Source organism: Biomphalaria glabrata, chromosome 5 (assembly GCF_947242115.1).
Source record: "Biomphalaria glabrata chromosome 5, xgBioGlab47.1, whole genome shotgun sequence".
Lineage (NCBI taxonomy): Eukaryota > Metazoa > Mollusca > Gastropoda > Planorbidae > Biomphalaria > Biomphalaria glabrata.
This window is the reverse complement of record NC_074715.1, coordinates 16920237-16942743: the sequence shown is the minus strand read 5'-3', so window position 1 is coordinate 16942743 and position 22507 is coordinate 16920237. Positions and strand designations below refer to the sequence as shown.

At 32.0% G+C, this 22507-nt stretch overlaps 1 protein-coding gene across 6 annotated transcripts; it reads right to left on the bottom strand.

Moving 5' to 3' along the window:
- Positions 1–776: 776 nt before the first annotated feature.
- Positions 777–22406, bottom strand: LOC106064330 (tyrosine-protein kinase SRK3-like). Of its 6 annotated transcripts, none has more exons than XM_056029472.1 (13): positions 22388–22406; positions 17921–17964; positions 15875–16241; positions 12662–12746; positions 12387–12497; positions 11192–11283; positions 10925–11089; positions 10323–10469; positions 9309–9430; positions 8658–8795; positions 6819–6972; positions 5535–5666; positions 777–4717 (listed from the first exon to the last, which is right to left on the bottom strand). In XM_056029472.1, exons 3-13 carry the CDS (start codon positions 16035–16037, stop codon positions 4512–4514), a joined length of 1515 nt encoding a protein of 504 aa, XP_055885447.1. In that variant the 5' UTR covers positions 16038–16241; positions 17921–17964; positions 22388–22406; the 3' UTR covers positions 777–4511. The 6 variants fall into 6 exon arrangements, with proteins under 6 accessions (XP_055885447.1, XP_055885445.1, XP_055885443.1 ...); XM_056029470.1 differs by lacking the exon at positions 22388–22406 and adding an exon at positions 22249–22370; XM_056029468.1 differs by lacking the exon at positions 22388–22406 and adding an exon at positions 22205–22362.
- Between the last annotated feature and the right edge of the window lie 101 nt (positions 22407–22507).

Sequence of the window (22507 nt, the reverse complement as noted above, 5' to 3'; positions counted from 1 at the left end):
GAAGCATAGGTAGGCCTAACATCAGAAGATATTCTTGTCACATATCTTGAAATGTCTACATTGCATTATTGTCATGTATCATTAAATGTCTGCATTGTATTCGTCATGTATCATGGAATGCCTACATTGTATTCTAGTCATGTATCATGGAATGTCTACATTGTATTCTAGTCATGTATCATGGAATGCCTAGTTTTGTTTCGCATCATGTCAAATATTTGGTACAAATAAATCCATTGCATGATTGTAAATCAAAGTAATAAAGATTTGTACCCAGGATTTAAGTCTACCCAGCCGACGTTTGTTGGGCGTCAAGGTGAAGTTCTTCAGACACTTATTGTGCTCGTCAGAGCACGCCGCAGGGAATAGAGTAATGTTAAACTCAGATTTCAGAAATGAATGAAACATTTGTCTTGGCCCCATAGGTCCTGAATGAAAACGTTTGACTTGAATGAAACCTTGGTCTTGGCCCCATAGGTCCTGAATGAAAACGTTTGACTTGAATGAAACATTTGTCTTGGCCCCATAGGTCCTGAATGAAAACGTTTGACTTGAATGAAACCTTGGTCTTGGCCCCATAGGTCCTGAATGAAAACGTTTGACTTGAATGAAACATTTGTCTTGGCCCCATAGGTCCTGAATGAAAGCGTTTGACTTGAATGAAAGCAATGCAATGTAATAAATGATGTGTTGGTTTGATATCTATCTTATTCCTTCAATCAAATGTTGGACAAACAACAAAAGAAGGTAATTAAAAAAAAACAACAACACATTAATTTTAAGTTCACGTTTTTTTTTTTATTTAATTGGTTGATTCTCATTAGAATAAAAACAATATACAATCCAATCCTTATTAAAGTAGGGGACAGCTAATGGTGGGAGTGATGTGAGCACATTTCACTAACATCACTGTACATTACAGATCAACATTAGACCTAGCACTACACTAATATTATAACTAATTACACATCATACAGCTGATCAAGAGCTGGACACAAAGGTAGATAACACAATGAGGATCTTCACTACCTGTCTATTTATAAGCAGATTATGCCAAGGGTTGTCAATACTGGACCCAAGAAAATGAAAAAAACTAATGATTCACATTCAAAGGAATATCAGGATGAAAACATTTTGATTTCACAAGAAGTACATTTGGTGTGCTCCATTTCACTAACATCACTGTACATTACAGATCAACATTAGACCTAGCACTACACTAATTAATTACACATCATACAAAAACAAAAAAAATGACAATAAGGCACTTGAAAAAATATCAATTATAAAATGTATATAGATATCTATCTATCTATATATATATTTAAATATATATGCAAGTAAAATATACTCACACTCACACAATTCTGGTGTAAACTTGATATAAACTTCATTCACAGATCCAAACGAGAATACAAGAAGTACTATATGGTTGCAAAAACATGTAAGGGCAGACAATTTAACAAATATTATAGTACACAATATAAAAACAACAACTGAACACTCCATTGCAACTACTCTTTTGATTATTTTGACTTGTTCTCCCTTTAATAACAGGTGGAGATTGACCTGCCACTAAGAATGGAGGGAAAAGAAGGTTCTAATAACAAAACTTAAGTCCAACAGAGAATAGTAATGATGTAAGTGATTAAAAAAAACAAAAACATCCAAAGTGCATCATTTGTACACTTCTAATACATCTCACAGAAACACATTTGAAATGTACATAAATTTACATATACATACATTTGTCAGGCAACAAAGTTAAACTTTTGATTTTTTTTTGAGCTGATTATAAAATAAAACTTTGCTGATCGAGAGCTGGACACAAAGGTAGATAACACAATGAGGATCTTCACTACCTGTCTATTTATAAGCAGATTATGCCAAGGGTTGTCAATACTGGACCCAAGAAAATGAAAAAAACTAATGATTATAACTTCGCACTAAAAGGAATATCAGGATGAAAACATTTTGATTTCACAAGAAGTACATTTGGTGTGCTCCATTGTATGCTGCCATGTCTACACTGCACCTCTAACATGACTATTAATCCCTGCCAGTCTGTTCCCCTCAGGTCTCCTAGGAAATCAGATGCGAGCATTACATTGTGGACAGGTATATAATTATATAAAATAACTCATGGTATTAACATGCTAGTAAAATATGGTCAGATAATTAGACTCTTGTATTGACATGCCAGCAATGTATTTTGTACAATGTATTTTGTACAATACCAACATGATATGCTAGCAAGTTATCAAGTTATTTATTCATACAATATTGACAGTATATAATGTGCAAGTTTGAAATCTAATTTTCTTGGGCCTAGCACAAGCCAGTTTATTCTAACTTGCAGGAAGTAAAAAAACGTTAAAAAAAAAAAAACAGTAACAAAAAATACAATAAAATGCTGTGATATGCACTTTTAAGGTCAAAAAAATTGAATGCCAAAAACACAAAACTGCTTGAAATTTGACATTATCAATTCATCTGATAAAATTTTAGTCTACAATTATAAATACCATCAGTAGATTATGAATTAGCAATGTAAAGGAGTATATCAAAACATTTGTATACAGAGTGAATAACTAGCACAATGTAAGTATAGAAACATCAAAATTCAGATGAATTTTTCTAGTCTAAATTTGATACATCTCTGAATATTCACTAACAACTTAAATATTTAATATGCACTATTCATTCAAATAAATAGCTTGAATAAAGTGTATAAGGTGAGACATTTCTCTAATTATATTTAAATTCTGACACAACAATTATCATTACACACAACAAAAAGCTCAACAAAAACAACCAAATTTGAATGCCAGCAAAAAAAAAAGATGTGGTTTAAATGAAGAAATAAATGTCTTACTAAAAATGGGTTATCATAAAAATTTCATGAGTACAACCTGAGAATATGTACTTAACACATTGGTCTAGGAAATCACAGTACTATTCATTTGGATAAGGCACAGATTGAGAGTCACATAATCCCTTTAGAAATAAAAGTGACACATTAGTCAATGAATTCATAAGAACAAATATTTGTACAAGGCACAGTTTGATGGTAGAAATTTCAACAAGGAATAAAGTGTAACATTGGAAATGACAATTCTGATCATGGCACGTGGATAGACACATCACAGAAGAAAGAACAACCTTATGTCAATGCCTTTATGTTCTGCTATCTTGTCAGGATAAACAGTTGGTCTGATTACAAAATGAATTTGGTATTTATTGATTATTTGCAAAAAAGCAGATGGCCTGATTAACCAGAATGGCCCATAATTTTTGTTTAGGATTATGTTTTTCAACTGAAATGTTTTAAATATGTTCAAGGAAACACAATAGATTGCCATATATGTCTGTTGACAAATGGAAAGACATTTTTGATTACAGCAAACAAATCATCAAAAGGAATCACAACACTTTACCAGTATCATTAATATACAACTATACCTTTGTTGGTAGTAAACATTTAACATCACTTTAAAAAAAACACTATTTCAAGCTGCACTCTGCAGACTCCACTTATCTTTAAATCTAAGTCTCAGAGGCTATAGGTTTCAAGGGAGTCTGATGTATAGATGATAGAGGCAAAACTTGTGTATATTGAAATAATTGATTTATCAATTTTTAACCATAGAAACTGTTCCAAGGGGTTCTCAGCCTTCAAATGAAGGGATTTTATTTGATTCCATTAAAAAAACAAAAACAACTATGCACCAAAAAAACATAAACATGTTATTAACAATTGTTTTTTAATTCTGGGAAAACAGTTCAATGTTTCTAAAACGAAAACTCCACAACATACAGTCAAGAACTTATACCCAAGTTTGTCACATTTTCGTGTACAAAAGACACAGGAAGATGAGTTTTAACATTAAAGCTTCTTCAAAATCAAAAGTAAAAATTATAACTTGAAGAAGGATATCATTACATTGAATGTCATTCAATTTTGTTCTAGTGTCTTTCATGATAAGATCTTTTGTTGTTTTGTTTTTTTGGCACAATATAAATTGTATATATTAATTATTGAGAAGACATTTTATCTTAATAAGCATATAACATAATTTCATTATGTCAGTATATATGATATGGAGATGAAGGCTTTACCACAACTTCCATTAATAAAATACAATGTATTTGTTATAACTTAAAAATAATAATAATAATAACAATTTAAATTATAGAGCGCTGTTAACAAACATGATGTAGGCTCAAGGCACCGTGATAACATTACAAACATAAACATGAGAACTAAAATGATACATAGGTCAATTCCATTCACAAGATACATTATATTTGTGTTATCTCTGAGTGTCTTATATTTATGTATTTGTTGATCACAACAATCAGATTGTTATTAGGGTAATAGTACCAGCAACAGTAAAATCAATATATATAGTATGTCAGTTGTTGTTTCAGACAGTATTTACAAGTAGTACTAAAGCCATAATAACTTATTTAACCTTGCAGATTTTTAAAGTTAAAAAAAAAAGCCTCGTTCAAAGATATTGCTCTTCAGTGCTGATGGTATAATTGTCAAATAAATCATGTAGACTTTCAAATGTTGGCCTGTCATCTGGATTCTGATGCCAGCACTTCTTCATCAACTCATAGTACTGTACTGGTATGGGAATGGGGTTATGAGCTGGCATAGCCATACGTTCTCCTCGTTCAATCATGCGCAAGACCTCACTACCATTCATGCCTGGAGAATTAAGCAATTTATATTGAATTATCTCAAATTGAAATATGTAATGTCTGGTGAAAAGTAAATAAATCAGAAATGTTAAAAAGTACATGGTTTTGTTTGCTAGGTAATCTCTAGAAACAAGGAGTCAAGAGACATATTGAGTTTCAAATGTCTTATTAAGAATTTGTTTCCTACACATGAGTAGGAATAGGATTAAGTAAGATAGGGTGTATGGATCTCAAAATTAAGAGTAGTACCTCTGGAGTATAGAAGTTAGGTTGATTAGATTGCATGGTGCAACAGTCAAAATGGACTACATGGGCAATCAGGTGTTCTAGCAAATTTGAAATGTTCTGAAAACCAAAGGGGATGATGAGCACACTGATCCACCATTATACCCCAAACCAGCTCCAGCTGTCTTGACCCTTTTTGGCCCCAAGAGAGAGGAAGTGCTATTGACATGAAGCTAATTTCTTCACTTTAAAGATTTTCAATTAGCAAGTTACAATCTCAACTTACAAACTTACATGTTTAAAGATAAGCCCAGAAATTTAGAGCTATTACATACAAGGCAGCCCAAGATATCTGCTCTGAAAGAAACTGACTTTTCAAAGCAAAGATTGGACTGCACAACTATTTTCATTTTTATACAAAATTAGAGTGCGCTCATCATCTACCAAGGAGACTTGTAAGCTGTAACATCATTTCATTGTAAATAATAGTAAATACTTTCTTTTTTTAACCACTTTTATAGCATTTGAAGTTTAATATTTTTGAAAACATTTATAACATTTATCAAAAAAGAGAAAAATTATAAATTTTGTGTTCTAACCTGGATAGGGCACTTTCCCAAAAGTAATAATTTCATACATAAGTACACCAAAGGACCATACATCTGATTTTGTTGTGAATTTTCTTTCATGAGCTGCTTCAGGTGCTGTCCATTTAATGGGAAACTTAGCATCTGAAAAGAAAAGACATGCATTGAATTAAACAAACTTAGTAAAGCTCAAACTATTTATAAAAAAAAATTATTTGGTATGGCATATTTCATAAAACATGATGATGTAGTGTAACGTAGGACTGGTCATATCAAAAGGACAAATGTTTTCCACTGCTCATTATCTTTAACTGATTAATAAATTTAAAAAAAGACAAACTGAAAAGCAATTTCAATATAAAAAAAAAAGTGCTACATAGAACAGACAAACATTAAGTTAACTCTTTCTCTCCATAATTATTCACCACATTATAGTGGAATCAACGTTGGTATTGTCAGTTAGGTGAGAAAGAGTTAACTTAAAAGATTTCAACAGTGAGAAGTCTAATTCCTACACTCTTCATTTATTGGATTCAAAGGAAGCATCAGGAGTGAAACCAGGATAATAGGATAGAAACTTATTCGTTGAATTAAGTGTCTCTACTAAATATATGTAAAGTCTATATAGCTTAAGACACTTGCATGTGGTTAGAAACACAATTGAGTCAAAAGAAAACCAACTACAACTTCAATGCAAACCAATTTCTCCCCATGCTTGAAATATGGTTTCAAGTGCAAATGTATACTCTTTTTATATTGTATATATATTTTATTTTGATATCTACAACATGAATGGGCTTGAAAATAGTGAAGAAAAGATGAAAAATCCTTGTGAATAAACTAATTTCCTATTAAACACACTACAAATTAGATCTATACAAACTGAAAATGCTAATCCTATTTTGTAACCAGTTCAGACCTTCCTGTTGTAAATACAACCCCCTGCCCTGACATAGTCTTTATTCCAGCAGTTGTGATAAAAAAAAGTCAAATGTATTAAACCCTTCTTTGATGTTTAAAATGAAAACATGATGTCCAATGTATAACTAGTTTGTTTACTAGCGTGCAATTTTAGAGACAAGTTAAAAAATTCATTCTCTATAAAAGAGTGTATATTATGTAGGCCCAATGTGACATAATACTGAATATAAAGTATTAAACAAAACTATTATTTGTTTTATTTTGACACTATACTTCACATGTATAATTGTAACTCTCTCCTATTAACTATTTAGTCAAGTAAGGCTTGGGCCTAACAAATACTGAAATATAAATAAACTATTCTCATCCATTTACCTTGATGGGCATTATATACATCCTCCTTTAATGACCTTGCCAAGCCCAAATCTGCTATTTTGACACAGTATTGTTCTCCTACAAGAATGTTGGCTGCTCTGAGATCTCTGTGAATGTATCCTTTGACCTCTAAAAATGCCATGCCTTCAGCAATCTGTGGAAATCAAGAAAGAAAAACTTAGGATCACAAAAGAAATTGTCTAAAACAAATTATTTGGTAAACAGACAAACAGAGATACTGAAACAGATTCTTTGGCAAGAATGAGAAAGCTATGAAACATACAAAATGTGGTCAAGCCATCAAGCCAATAGTTAAAAGTAAGATCTAGAAGCCAAAAGCAAAAGGTGGAAAGAGTCAAATACAGACCAATCCAAAGGTTATCTGGAGCAGTATTACAAGACCACAGCTAAGTTAAGCAGTCACCAGTTTCAAAAGCATGGTTTGATTGTTAACTAAGAAAACTCAAAATAAAGCATTCCTAAGTGTTAAGGAAATAAGCAGGGTGCTAAGGTCTAGTAAGGCTTATCTGAATTTTTTAAAATAAGATCTAGCCAATATGATTGTAAAAATAAGAGTTAGGATTTTACAAAGCTTCTTAAAACTGTGAGACCAACTGTAGTAATCACTCTGCCCTAAGTAATATAGATTTGTGGTTTCAGGTTGACCTTTCAGATTTTTTTGTCACCCTCCAATCTCTAAGTTGTTTATTTTTGCTTAATTTTAAAATCAATGATAATAATTTAGTAACAAAAACAAAATAGATATCCCTAATACTGTCATACACAAGAAAAACATAAAAAAATATTTTTTTTTAAAGACAATAACTCCTTTTATAACTTATAGAGCGATTGTTTTTCTCTTAATAAATAATGAATGTTAGATTAAAAACCAATGGAACATTTTTACCCCCCTCCCCAGAAAAAATCCTGGTTAAGCGAATTTATAGATCTACTACTTTTATAATATTCCAATAATAGGCCTTTAGATCTTAGAAGATGACGCACAAAATGTTCCTGAACATTAATTTATTAAACTCTTCAATGAATGTGGAGATACTTAAAGACATATAGTCCCTTCAAGATAAATATCTTCTCGTTCTCTAACCAAATTTAAATTTCTTTCTTTTTTTTTTTACTTAGAAAAAATTATAATGGTCAAACTAGAGTTTTTGCAGTGTGTCCAACGCGCTAGTAATTCTTTTCTCAGCAATATACATCCACTGTTAAATTTCTAGGAAAATTGTCAGAGCCATTTTTAAGATTCGATTCAAGGCAGGTTCCATGAAGATATGAGCTGAATAGAGGTATTGTAAAAGAAATAAATTAATAAAAAAAAGCCAGGTCTCATGGACTTCTTGTGTCAATAAAACAAGATTTCTTTTTACAAAGATCTTTTAAACAGAGGTCACTTCCTATTGCATTCAACTAGATATTAAGAGATAACTGTAAATACTAATTGAGGCCCATAAAAAGGTTTTGTCTAAGCATAAACTATTATTAAGGGTTATATGATTGCACCATAAGCAAATAATGCCAGGCTTCAACATTTGTTTATCTTAAACAAGTTCCAACACTGTGTAAATCTAGCTGAGATAGCTTTTCTTGTTATTGAATAGGAAAAAGGAATTAGACCAGTATGTTTATAAGTGTGATATTAAATATTGAACTTGTATAATAACTAAACTGGTACGTCAGCACTCTTAGGAAATAAGTGCTACTCCTTAAAATAAAATAAACTGCTAAAGCTATAGAGTTAAAACTACTAACAATGCTTTTTAAAAACACTACAAAAAACAACAACAACTGATTAAAGCAACATATATCATGCTTAACACTAACCTGTGAATTCATGCTTATCAAATGAGAAAATTTTAGTTTCTTTCCAGATTCAGAATGTAGAAAATCTAGCAGGGCTCCATGAATCATCAGCTCTGTGATGATTAAAAATGGCTCGGCATTCAAAACAACTCCCAGTAACTGTTGAAAGATTAAGTAGCTCTATCAACATGGCTAATATAATGTAAACATTCACATAGCAAAGAAGGCCAAGACAATGTTGAGACTAAAAATCTTTGCTTTAAATGACTAATATCATGATAATGATGATGATGTGTATAGCAGTCTCTCTCCCTATATATATACAAGGGTGGTCTGAAATGTTTCCTAACAATGAAACATGTATTTTTTTTTCTTCAAATTAATTTGTATTTCCTACATAATCTACATTTAGATCTATGCACTTATAACAGCAATGCTCCCACCTCTCCGACCCATTCAATTAGTATATAACATATTTCTCCATTTTTAAAATAGATGTCACAAAGGTGATGGCATTATCATTACATGAAAATTTCTTCCTCCAAAAGTGAAACCTTTAGTTGACACTAAATACTATCTGGATGGGTTGGAGTGGTGGAAACATCAATAAACCAATAATAATAATAATAATAAATATTTCAATAGTGAGCTATAGAAACAAAAAGAGCTAACCCGCACTATCCTGTCATGGTAGAGTTTGTGCATTATCCTGGCTTCATCAAGGAAGGCCTCAGAAGACATGGAGTCTTTCTTTAACTGTTTAACAGCAACATCTAATACTTTATGAAGTTTTCCTGAAATAATAAAATTACAACTGAATCCTATATTACCTTAGCTACCTTAGATACGTTTGCCTGAATAAATAAATAAAAAATATGTAACCATAGAACTATACAATGTTAAACAAAACTTTAAAATGAAAACTGCTAAAATCTTTTGTAAAATTTTAGTTTTCTAGGATATAAAAGTAAAGTAAAGTTTCCCTTTCAGACCTTGTGATCTATGGGGCAGATTATGTAAAAAAAAGGTCATCTGTTTCTAAGGCCCATGGTTAACGAGGGTGTCATGTGGCCAGTAGAACGACCAACCGCCTTTACTTTTCTCCAACTAATGTCAGGTACCCATTAGAGCTGGGTGGACTCAGAGGTGCCTTAAAGATCCCAAAAGTAAAAATCTCAGTCTTCACCAGGGTTTGAACAGGACCCCAGCCAAGTACCACTCAGTCACCACATCTCCAGTTTTCTGATAGAATTTTTTTTTTAAACCAATAAATCAATGGGCAGATTTATGTCCCTTGATAAGTTTGGAAGCAGGTATTTGAGCCTTTCAAAATAAAAGTGACGAAATTGTTTTCTTTTTAAATGATGAGCTATTTTCATATTATATACCCTAAAGAAGTTAAAAATAATATTTCCTTATTAAAGCAGAAATTAAAGGACTGATAATGTCTAAAAAAAAAAAAAAAGTAATGATGTGTAACATGTATCTGTTTGTACCAAACAAAATAAAAATACAACTTCAAAAGTTCTTTGAAAACACAAACTAGACACATTTTCGTCCACTTCTGTATTGTTGCAGGGATCAGCATTACATATTACTATTTTGAACCACCATTAAATATTTAAATCTTCTTGGGTCTTGATGGCCAGAGTATTTCATCTAAAAACAAATCAAATCACAAGTTACCTTTCCATACTTCACCAAAACAGCCTGCACCTAGTTTAGTGGTCAGCAAAACTGCATCTCTTTTCACTTCCAGCTCATCAAAGATTGGAATAGGTTTCATCCGTGGGCATGGTATATGTAAGGGACAACACAGACCTGTGGAGTTCTCTAGGGAAAGAAAATAAACCTGTTTTAAAACAAAATTAGCAAACATTTAAAATACTATTGATTCCAATGAAATCATGCCATAAGTGCAGTGTGCTGTCAGCAATTCATAATGTGCATCTCCTGGAGGAATGGTGTCTCCTATGAGGAAGTTTTTAAATAGGCCACTACACACAGTATCAATCCTCTTTTGACACAGAGACGATACATTGGCTTGGACATGTCGAGGGATGCTAGATGGAAGAATTCTTAAGGACATTCTCGTGCTGAGGAAGTCAGACCCAAGGGACGCCCAAGACTAGCCTACAGATATGTCTGGAAGCGAGATCTCATTTTCCTTTAAATTTATTTTATAATAATTCAAAACTATTTTGACACATGTTTTATATAGACATTAGAGATTTAGAGCTCTACAAAAACAATGAGCTCTGTACCAAATAGAAATTGTATCTACTTACTGCTTTGATAGAAAGTAATAAGTGCTGCCAAATCTTTAAACTGCCTGTTTGTGCTAATATAGAAGTCCCCATTGTCCATGGTTTTGATACGGTAATGCTTAATAGTTGGGTCACATCCTTTAGTTGTTCCAAGATCAAGGACAGAGAGAACATAAGACAAATTGTCTGAAATAAAAACAAAGCAAAAAATGCTATAATGAATAGAAAACGGAAGCATATAGAAATAAAACAATAAAAAAAAAAAGAATAACTTTATAGCTAACAAACCTCCAGCAGGACGAATCAAAAAAGTTCCAGTTTTATGTCCTGGTAAGAGCAACCTCCTCTCTGCTTCATGTCTGTCAAAGTTATACCACCAGCTGTTTTAAAAGACAATATTCAAGCATAAGCAAAGCTAAATAGCATTTGTATTATGTCATCATATTTTTTGTACAACTCAATGAAAAACATATTACCCTTATCTACTGGTCTTAAGTTTTATGGGCGTTATAACAATGCATGAAATATAAATGGATTGAAGAATTGTGTGTAATATTAAGACTGTATTTACTACAAGAGTTTATACCAAGCCTTCCCCCCCCCCCCAAATAAAAAACAACAACAATAACAACAACAGATATTAATTACATCACAAAATGCTAGAATTTAAGATAGAAGCTGAAACTTTAAGTGAGAAAAAGATGTCACTTGTTCCACACAATATAGATAAAAAATAAACATTGATCTATTTCTAGGAAATCATTGAGGCAACAGACATTTCAATTCAAACTATATTTTGGATGAAAGAAGATTGAAATCAGCAGTACAATCTATAATATAGTGTCAAATATTAACATTGTAGACATTGTCACAGACTCATTGTGACAGGTTGTGATTTTTAGTCAATAACAGGTATCCATGTTAAAAGCAGAAGAAAAACCATTGAGTATATAGAGGGAGGTTAGTTGGTTATGATAGAAGGCAGGCAGTTGTCACTAGGGCTACCTACTGAGTGGACTTTTTGATATCCATTGTATTTATGGGATTTGATGTAATTTCTTTAGTGGATATAGAATATCATTCATTATATAATAAATGTAGCCTGCTAACATGTGTTTCACTTAGTGTTTCTTAATCTTTGTTGTGATGCTAAGTACAACTGAAATAGAAAAACCACTCTCAAAAACATTTACATTTTCCTATAATTTGACTTATAGCCAAAGTCTATTAGACTGAAGTAAACTAGACAGTCTACAAAGGCCCTGAGATCAGCTATCAGTAACCAGTCACATTTACTCCCACCAACTCTGGCTGACACATCGTACGCATCTATATCAAAATTTTGTAACATATTCAAATCAGTAGTTATACGCTCTATTACCCAGCGGCTAAAAACTAATATCCAATTTACGAATGTAAAGAAACCTGAACTGTAAACAAGGCAGGGATCTAGTATATCCCAACAAAAAGTACAAGTACTTACTCTTGGCTCTGTGGAGATTCATCAGCTTTAACAACATAATTACTTGGAATGTATCCAGTAGCATTGGTTCTAGTATGTCTAGCTAGCCACCAGTCCTCTTGATCTGTAATGCTAATTAAAAGAAAAAAACAACAAATAAAATACATACAATTACTCTGACATAGAAAGAAATTATTAATTTAAACATTTATTTATCTATTTCAATTTAATTTTTTTTTTAAATTTGGTTTTGTTCTAAGAATAATTATTTAAGTTAACTAAATGTTAGCACTTACTTTGATTGTTCTATCTCTAGCTTATCACCTTTTTTGAAAGACAGATCATCATCACTTACACCAGCAAAGTCATACAGGGCTCGAACTAAAATAAATACATGGTAATGCAGTTATGAAAAGTATTAGTATCTTACAGAATTCCTAAATCCAAAATTTGTATTGTTTCTAAAAGAAAACTACAACACAATGATTTTAGTAATCAAAAGGTTCAGATGGCAGTGAAATAAAGATCAACATTTCTGGATCTAAAGGTTTAGAATTATACTTTTTAAAAAAATTATATATATATATTAGGGGTGCACCGGATAGTCCCTCCGGCCCAGGCTTCTGCCGAATATCCGGCATTTTTTACTATCCGGTGCTATTCGGCTCCGGTCGGATATCACTACCGGATAGTAAAAAATACACCTATTTAATATGCATAAAGTGGACCTCGTTCCATTAATGTCTGTTGTAGAATGTATTAATGTTTATATTAAAACAAAATAATGTGCTTAAAAATAGAGCCATTATGAATATGCACCAAACATAGTTTATTATAAAGACAAGGAATGTTAATAACTTAATATAAATAGAAATGAAACTTAACATCATAAATGCGCTTTACATACAGAGCAGCTATGGCTGACACTTTTTTCAATTTGTCTTGCCCTTTGAGTAGGTTAGTTAACATGTTAAAATGCTACATTCCTTGACTACGTCATGCTGACCAGACGTCTGTCTAGCTGTGCGGGTATATCTCCAGAGGTAGAGATGAACAACTCCCACCCCTTTTATTTGTTTAGTCCATTACATTTGAGTTTTTTTTTTTATAGGCAGGTGACCACAAGTTAAATACGATGGACGTAGGTTTAATGTCAGCGTATTGACACTCTTTAGAGGTCACACCTTTCGAGGGAACTGAGTTTGTTTATTTAGTAGTTAATCTTTATTAGGGGGGCTGGACTACAAGAGCCACACCTCTAAGGTAACTAGGTATATTTCCAGATGAACAACTTTTATTAGTTTAGTCCATCACATTGAGTTCATTGATTGACAGGTGACCCCAAGTCAGATACGATGGACGTAAGCACTCTCTAGAGGTCACACGAGGGAACTATATTTGTTTACTTAGTAGTTAATCTTAATTGGGAGGGGGGGACTGGACTTCAAGCCAAACATCTACACGGGTATCTGGACAAAGAGTTTGCGTATTTGGAGAAAAATCTTAATCACATGGTTGGGCTAGAGGCCACACCTTTTCAAGTGTGCAGATTTACTTGAACATAAATCTCAATTAGTAAGCTGAACTAAAGATCACACGCACCTAAGCGAGTGACCTTTAGCTACACAGAACACAAACTGCGAGATTATATAGCCCAGTAAGCCAGTAACTAATTATTTTGTAGAAGACACGACCAGGACTATCTTTAAATGGAGAGCTAAACACCCCCTACTCTTTTTTTTTTTCTTTGGTCCTTGATACCCAATTTATTGATAGACATTGACATTTTTAAGCCAGAATGAAAAAACGCAACATGCTAACAAAGGATATTACACTGTCAATAAATATTACGGTTAAATAATTTTTCTAACATGTTAACTTGAATATTACTTCTGCAGTTAAGTGTCTTGATTTGATAACAATATTCTTAATAATTTGTGACAGTCAATTAACTCCTTGTTATTACTATTTTGTTTTACTTAAGATGCGTACTTAGCCAGTGTGTATCAGGCTAGGACGACTTTTACACCTGACATCCATAGGCTTACTATGGTTCCCTTTTGTAACAGTCACTGAAACCACGAATAAAATAATTAATAAGTATTAATTAAGAAAGATGTTTCTAACATACGTTCTTTGCATTTAATGTTTCTTACGTACGTTCTTTGCACAATAAAATAAAACAAAGGTGTGCATGTTTGCTTGTGTGTATTTTTGCCTTGTATTAAAATCTTTACAAAGAAAGCTAATTTCATTGTTTAATTCTTTTGACTTAATAAATAACGGAAAACCTTACAGTAAATTTTAAAATCGCATAAAATAAATTGAACAATAGCACCGCAGTTAGATCTAGCAAACAAAGAAACAATATGCTGGAGCATAAAAAAAAAACAACCCTTGACCTCTAACTAGTGGACGGGTATAATTTATCTATATGCTTGACTGACCATGCCAATGTGTTATCTTTTTTGACTGACACCCAACTCTATTGTGTGCGTATGCTCAAGGAAAAAACAATGCTTGATGGTTAACACAAACAACTATACATACTACTCTAGCACTACATGTGTAGGCTCACTAGGTATATCTGACCAAGTTGTTGCTCTGAAATACATGAACACATACATACGACCACTATACAAGGCAGATTGCAATTTACTTATGAGAGATTTACATTAGTAATTAGTTAAATATATACTAATATTATTTACATTGACCTTCCTACACGCATCCTTTACAGTTGGTGGCATCGTACATACACACTCGAGAGACGATGCATGTTGGAGTCTGCACAACCTGATGTGACTTAACAGGCCAATAAAAAAACTTTGCCACAGTTCAGGCATGAACTGTTTTAGATAACAAAGTTTTCTTCCTATCTATGGCAGCCTCAGTGTATATTTGGCAATTACGCTATTTAACAGTGATCTTCAACTCTTGCCCAGGCTACCAATACCAATGAATGTTTTACTAATAACCACTGAAACACTCTAAAGAAATGAAAACAATCAGTCCATTGATAGTCTGACACTTCATCCTATTGGGTGCACATGTGAATTGATGTAACTAATATATAATGTAGCATACATATTTCTAGAATGTAGGTATTTTTAAATTGTAATTTAGTACACTATGTGAAAGCTGAAATCATATCTTTTGTATTTTTTAGATCAATTTTTTTCTTCTATTGTTTATTTTATACCCTTAAAAATTTATGAGTATATCTCATTACATCAATTAAAAAAAAGAAAAAAATCAACATAACAGAGCCAAGCCTTGAGGAAATAGTCAACTAATAGGCAACATTAAGGCTAATCCTCATAAGGTTCTAGGGAAAATAAAGGAAGACCAACAATTATCTGGAACACTTTAAAAAAAAAAAAAACCTGAATGGTTTTCAAAGCAGGAAAATTAATTTAAAAAATTGCAAACATTGAAAACTGCAAAGAAAAGGAATACATTGAATCATTGCTTATCAAAACTTTTTTTTTTTAAGTTAGAAAACTCACCTATTACTTTTGTTGATGTTGGTGTTGGAATGGGAGGCAACTCTCTACTCGGAGAAGAAATTCCACTACTGTGGATAACATTTGTGGACGGTGTTTCAGATGTGCGCTTCCTATTAGCTTTGGTCCTGATTTTACTAAATCCATCACTGATTTTGTTTCCCATAGTGGAAATAACTTTTTAGCACATCGGTGGTGCAGTCTTAAATGAGTCAACTATTTATCGGTATAAGAAAACTGTACTACTTCAACAGCGCCAAAGGAGTTATTTCAATAATAACTGTGTGGTTCTTGTTTATCTCCTTCATCTCATCATAGATCCATGAGTAGCAAAATGTAATGGATCTGATGTGTCAATCTTCATAATAATCTGTAGAGAAGAAAAATAGTGATAAGGAATATTAAACAGAAACATTAAAGAAACACTATTTCAAATGTGAAAAAAAGAAGAAATATATTGAAATTAGAAAACAGGAATTATTTTTTAAGATAATATGAAACAAAGTTTTTAATCCTTTTCATTTCTGAAGTAAATCAATGTTATGAATGTTTGGTAGATATGACTATTCTTTTCAGCATGATTATCATTTTTTAACAAAGTATTCTTCTGTTTCTGTTTCTTCTGTTTAATGTTTAAACAATGTTTTTGAAATAATTTAATAATTGTTATTTCTAACAACCCAAAAGAGAATAAAAAGCATAAATGCAAAGGCTAGGTTATTTTAAGTATAGATACCTGTAAAGGCCTTCTAAGTTAAATATCATAGATTACTATTTTTGAAGTAAAGCACTACTTAACAACTAGAACAGACAAGATGGTTTTAGTAATCCAATTTTTACTTTTTAAATGAAGAATGAAAAACAAAACATCCTTTTATAATATTAATATCTAGTTATAAAGAGTATACTGAGTGAACACTAAAAAGTGTTTTTGAATAATAATGAAATTCTTAGAAGAAGCTTTTCAACACTAGAATGTATCTAAATTTCACAGGCTTAGAACTAGGCCACTTTTAACATGTGAAACTATTTAAGTTAATATTTAACTTAGTTAAAATTTGACTGTGATATATGAACAATCTGTTATCTATGTCCTCAGTTGTGTGACATCAAACACAAAACAAGATTTACACAGCAGTCAGAGGGCTGCAATAAACTTTGGCTTAAATAACTCCAACCAGGAAGTTATTTAGCTAGCACAACTTGGCTTCTTGAAATGCACAGCCAAGAAAAATAACAAAGTTTAGTCTATTGAAGCTATGTATGATTGAGGGACACACCACACATAGCTCTGCCTTTAGGTATATTTAGGCACAGACTTATATTTTAACACAGAAAATGTCTAGGTTATCAAGGAAGTTAAATACATGAATTTATCTTATGCTATCTTTTATAGTCTAGCATATTTTTATTAAAATGGGTTTAGCTACAACAAAATGTGATGCTAGAATGCCTTTCAAACTTGATTACATTCCCCCCTCCCCATTTTTTTTTTTTTTTTTTTTTTATGGTATCAATGCTAACAAGATAATCAGGACTGAGGATTAAGGTTAACAGGGGCAAATAGTCACCTAATAGAAGAAAGAAATTATACCATAATACCATTATACCATAAATATATATCTATCGTTAAGAAATGTCCCTCTAAACAATGAAGGGAAGCAATTTGAGCTAAATCTAGAAAACTGACACACCTAAGAAATTTCATTATGATGTGTGTGTGTTTTGGAGGGAAGGAAAAAAAAGGGGGGAGGCTATATGGAAGGGGGTTTCCTCTTGACCTGTTTAAGAATAGTCAGAAACTGTATATAGGACTACTTTTTCAAAATGGGGCCTGTGGGGGGAGGGGAGGGGGAGGTAAGGTATAAGTATACTAGAATTTATGGGGCAAAAATATTTATTATGTACAAGTACCAGCTAGTGAGTAGTATACATATAAAAGCCAAAGCATTAACTGTTTTATATAAAATATATATTTCTTTCCATGAGCTTTTTAAATACCAAGCATTTTTCTTGTTGGATATAAATGCAATTAGAACTTCAACTTACCCAAGACAACATTTGTTTTCATTCTTCTTCTCAAGGTTTAAAATCTAATTAAAAAAAAAAGTATTATCTTCATTAATTACTTAAAAACACAGAGTAGCACTGCTAGGCCTGTACATTTGTGAAATAGTGAGTGTGTAAGACTAAGTTGTGAAAGAATGCAGTATGCTAAAAGCAAAGTTTTTTTTATGATATCTAGAACTGAGGAGCCAAAGAGCTGTCAGGCTGTGTGAGTAAGTATATATGTGGATATTTTGTTTGTTTGTATTAACGTATGAGGTGGGGGAAAGACAATGGAGTAGAAAATCTAAGTTATCCTTCTAAATAGGATGCAACTGACAGGACAAAGAAGTCTGAGTTTGTATAAGGGGTGCATTTATAAATTATACATAAAGTATCTGGAATCTAAATATAATAGAAAAGACAAAACAAAGAAATGTGTTGGGGGAAGGGGGGGGGGAAGAGTGAAAGGAGATGTTATTCTCAAACTGCCCATTAAGTCTAAGACTAGATCTAGAAATGACAAACCAAAGAAATGTCAGTGCTTATGTTTGGGGGGGGGGGGGAGAGAGACTATATAAAACTATAAAATAAACCTTAAAAAAAAAAAAAAGCAAATCAAACAGTTAAATCTTTTAAATACTTGAACTGAGGAGCAGAAGCAGCAGAGCAGATGTATTTATCATTAGAAATATGATGGGGCTAAAAGTATATGAGGGTCTAAAGTGTTGAATGTGGAAGGGACATGCTCTCTCAAACTATTCCAAGTGAGGAGACTAAGAAAAGATTAAAATCTTAGATACAACTACAAGCCAAAAAAAAATTTGCATATATATATTTAAGAAATGTTTATAAAGTCAATACAAAGAAGGCAAAGCATTAATAGACTTTAAACTTAAGAGCTACAACCGATAAGCCAAAGAAGAACAAAAGAAATTGGTATATATATTGTTCATTCATATATATATTCATATATATATATATATGCATATTAAAGGGATGGCTTTTAAAAGTCACTATAAAGAAAAAGTATTAATAGGCTTTAACTTAAAGGCTACAACTGATGGGCCAAAGAAGACTGTAAAATGGGGTTCCTAGTTCCTATAATGAGGCTGTCAAATGGGAAGAACAAAGTAAAGGTTTTTATTCTCAAGACCTACTTGATCTAGAATTTATGAGCCAAAATATGGGGAGGGGGTTATAATGTGCACTGTTCTATTGCAGGATCTAGAGTAAAATTGTTAGGAGTACAGGTAAGCACATGAACATCTCTCAGTATTATTATATCCACTACATAACTAGTGTACATGCTCCATTTTTTTTTCTCATTTCTGATATATTTTGTTTTTGTTTTTCTCAAAGCAACAATGTTGATCTTAAGGTCAAAGTACATATAGAAATTTTAATTTTTCACCTCCCCCAGAAGGAGAGAAGGTCAGGGGTAAATGCTTTTTTTGTCCACTGATTTATCAACAATATAAGACTGGCTTATTTGACTAATAAATAGATGGGGGAAATGTTTTATTTATAGATTATTATATGTACTGTCATTTAAACGAATGAACAATAAATTAGTGGTGACTGCAAACTTTGATGTTGTTTAGGCTGAACAGATTCTGCTGAAACCATGAGCTGTTCAAGTTAATAAATAGGGGTGTGAAAGTTGAAGAATGGGAGAACAAGTGAGAGACAAATGACAGAAAAATGTGTATTTTAATGAGTTATATAAATATTGGTTAATTATCATTATAAATTTCATTTGTGTTTCTACAAGACTATAGATTCTACACTTGTAAACTAATGTAAACACTAGTAAATAGTAAACATTGAAGTTGAAAGTTGTGTAATATTTATTAATAAAAGTTATAATATATTAATAGTTTTATAGAGATCTAGAACTCAACTAGAATTTAAATCTATAGATATCTAAGATTCTAAGTATAAAACTCTTTAATACTGTAAATATAATTTTTTTTTTATTTGAGCATTCAGTATTCTCACTATTCTTTGATTATTATAATGATAGTCAGTATAGTCTTGATTTTTTTATCTATTCTAGAAACTAGAATACTAGATCTAGACCTATTATTATTATTAGATCTCTAGAATTCAGAAATATGAGATCAAGTTAATTATCTTTTAATCAATCTTTATCTAATTGAAATTTAGAGAGAAGATTAGAATTTTAGATGATTAATTACTTGAGTCTAGTCTAGAGACACTTGAGTCTACTTACTAGAACTAGAGTCTTCCTATGATTTTTATCTCATCTAGAATGATCTAGATCTAGAGTCCAGAACTAAGAGTGTAGTCTGGTAGAAAGCTATAATTCATGCTATGCCCCTGCCTATAGCTAGATAGTAGCCTATACTCATTAGTGATTAGACTTCACTAGTATAAAATATATATATATAGTCATAGTAGATCAATATATTTATAAAATATAAATTTATGTATAGACATAGATCTAGAATTCTATATATAATTAAATAAATATACTCCAAATATACTGAGGATATACTCCATAATATATCTAGATCTAGTGAGAAGCATGGTCGAGAGGCTAAGTACGCTTGAACTTGGCTTGGTTTGGCTACCTATGAAGGGGTCTCAAGGGTCGACACCAGACTCGGGCTGAGTTGTATTAACTGAGCGCCTAAAGGCAGCACAGAAAACCTTCTCCCAGATACCCCCTTCCCCCACAAATCCACAAATGAGATTGGACCATAGCGCTCTGAGCATGCAAGTAGCGCTATATAAAGGCTATAATTTATATATAGCTCATCCTTCGTGATCGAAGATGAGCACATTTCTCATTTCCTATGGATTCGAAGGTGACTGTAAAGTCCAATTCTTGTTTTAAAAAGCGGCTGCATACGTGGCATGAGTGGGTTTGGTCAGTTGCAGATAGGCATGCTTCTTTTCTCAGCTTTTTGTTGGTTCGGCGCTCTTTCATCCTAACTATTCTTCTTGCTTCAAATCTTCATATTACAAGACTCACAGCTTCACGCTATGAAGAGCGATCGAGAGCTAGTGCTAGAATCTAGATCTAGTAACTTAAGTGCGACCTAATCATATCAACAATAGTTAAAATCATAAAAACTATCAACAATAGTTAAAATCATAAAAACTAAAAAAAATGTTTTTTTTTCGTGTTAATAATAATTTGCAATGGTACAGCTTTTGGGTGCAGGTTTATGAGCCTATAGAAGCCTACTATGTAACTACTATTGACTATTGGACAACCGAAAAAAACCTGATCGGGCATGGGCGGTAAAATAATAATATAGAATCTAATAGATCTATTGCACTAATTACAGTAAACCTATTTAATTAAGTAACTCGATCGAGATTATTCTAGATGACAGATCTAGTCTAGATTAGATACTAATCACAGACTAAGTTGACTAAGACAGTAGACTTGACTTAAGTAGACTCTCAGACTCAGATTATGATTGATTATCTAGTTAATCTACTATTTACACGATTGTACTAAAGTAACTAAACTTAAAGTAGAACTAGACTATCTATAGTTATAATATAGTATAAGAATATATTCTATAATATAATCATTATAATGTCATTATGTGTAAGTGTAAGTACTTAAGTAGTAGTATGAGTTATGAGTCTATCACTCTAACTCTATGAGTTACTAATACTATGACTCCATGACTAATAAAAATCATGCAATGTGTAATATTATAGTATTATACTAATGTACTATGTAGTTAGTAGTATGATTAGTCAGATTAGTTTTGAGATAAAATATAAAAACAGAACTAGATCTAGAATCTAGATCATAGTCATAGATGAGATCCAGATTGTAGATCTATCATCTATCTAGATCTAGATCTGTCTAGTAGAGTCTAGAATTAGAAATCATCTTATTTATAGTTACTACTGTACTATACTACTATAACTACTATAAGTATAAGTCTATACTTAATAATACTAGACTAGTCTAAACTCTAAGCAAAGTAACTTTAAACTAAAGGCTAAAACTTAGATCTATAATAGATATTTAATTAGTAAGACTAATGACTAAAGACACTGCAACTAGTCACTAGTGAGTGACTAGTGTGAGTGACTACCTCACTAACTGTCACTTCACTTGAGAAGCGTTTAAGTTTAAGACTGTCATAGTGTCAATACTATATTATAGTGTCATTTACACATTACTAAGTAAAGGCTAAAGGCTTAGTCGCCTTAGTAAAGGACAGTAACTTTACTCTTTTAAGTCTTTAGTAAGGCTGAAAGTAATCTAGATCTAGATTCTAGATCTAATACTTGCGTAACATTCTTCAAAAGGGGCCTTCGATGGGAAGTTTTACCGATTTCTTTATTTATAATAGATCTAGATCAGACTACTCTAGATTTAGATCTAAGACTTAGGTCTAAGTCCTGGTCTTTGAACACGGATACAGATTGAGTGACAGTGAGTGTGAAAGTTGTCGCATATCCAGGTCCTACCTTCGGTCGCACTCGGAAGAATTTTAAACCAAGGGTGCTAATTCTGCTAATGTAGTTAATGTCGTAAAAAAGAGTTGTATGATGTTGTAGAGTTGCGGAGTTGGGTAGGGTTAGGGAGCA

What these genes read in the sequence shown, in the direction of transcription:
- LOC106064330 (XM_056029472.1), bottom strand. Translation starts at nt 16,037, where the DNA reads ATGGGAAACAAAATCAGTGATGGATTTAGTAAAATCAGGACCAAAGCT. An exon ending in AACATCAACAAAAGTAATAG is followed by an intron (nt 12,747 to 15,874) that starts GTGAGTTTTCTA and finishes TATTTATTTTAG; the next exon opens with TTCGAGCCCTGTATGACTTT. An exon ending in GAATCTCCACAGAGCCAAGA is followed by an intron (nt 11,284 to 12,386) that starts GTAAGTACTTGT and finishes CTTTTAAAACAG; the next exon opens with CTGGTGGTATAACTTTGACA.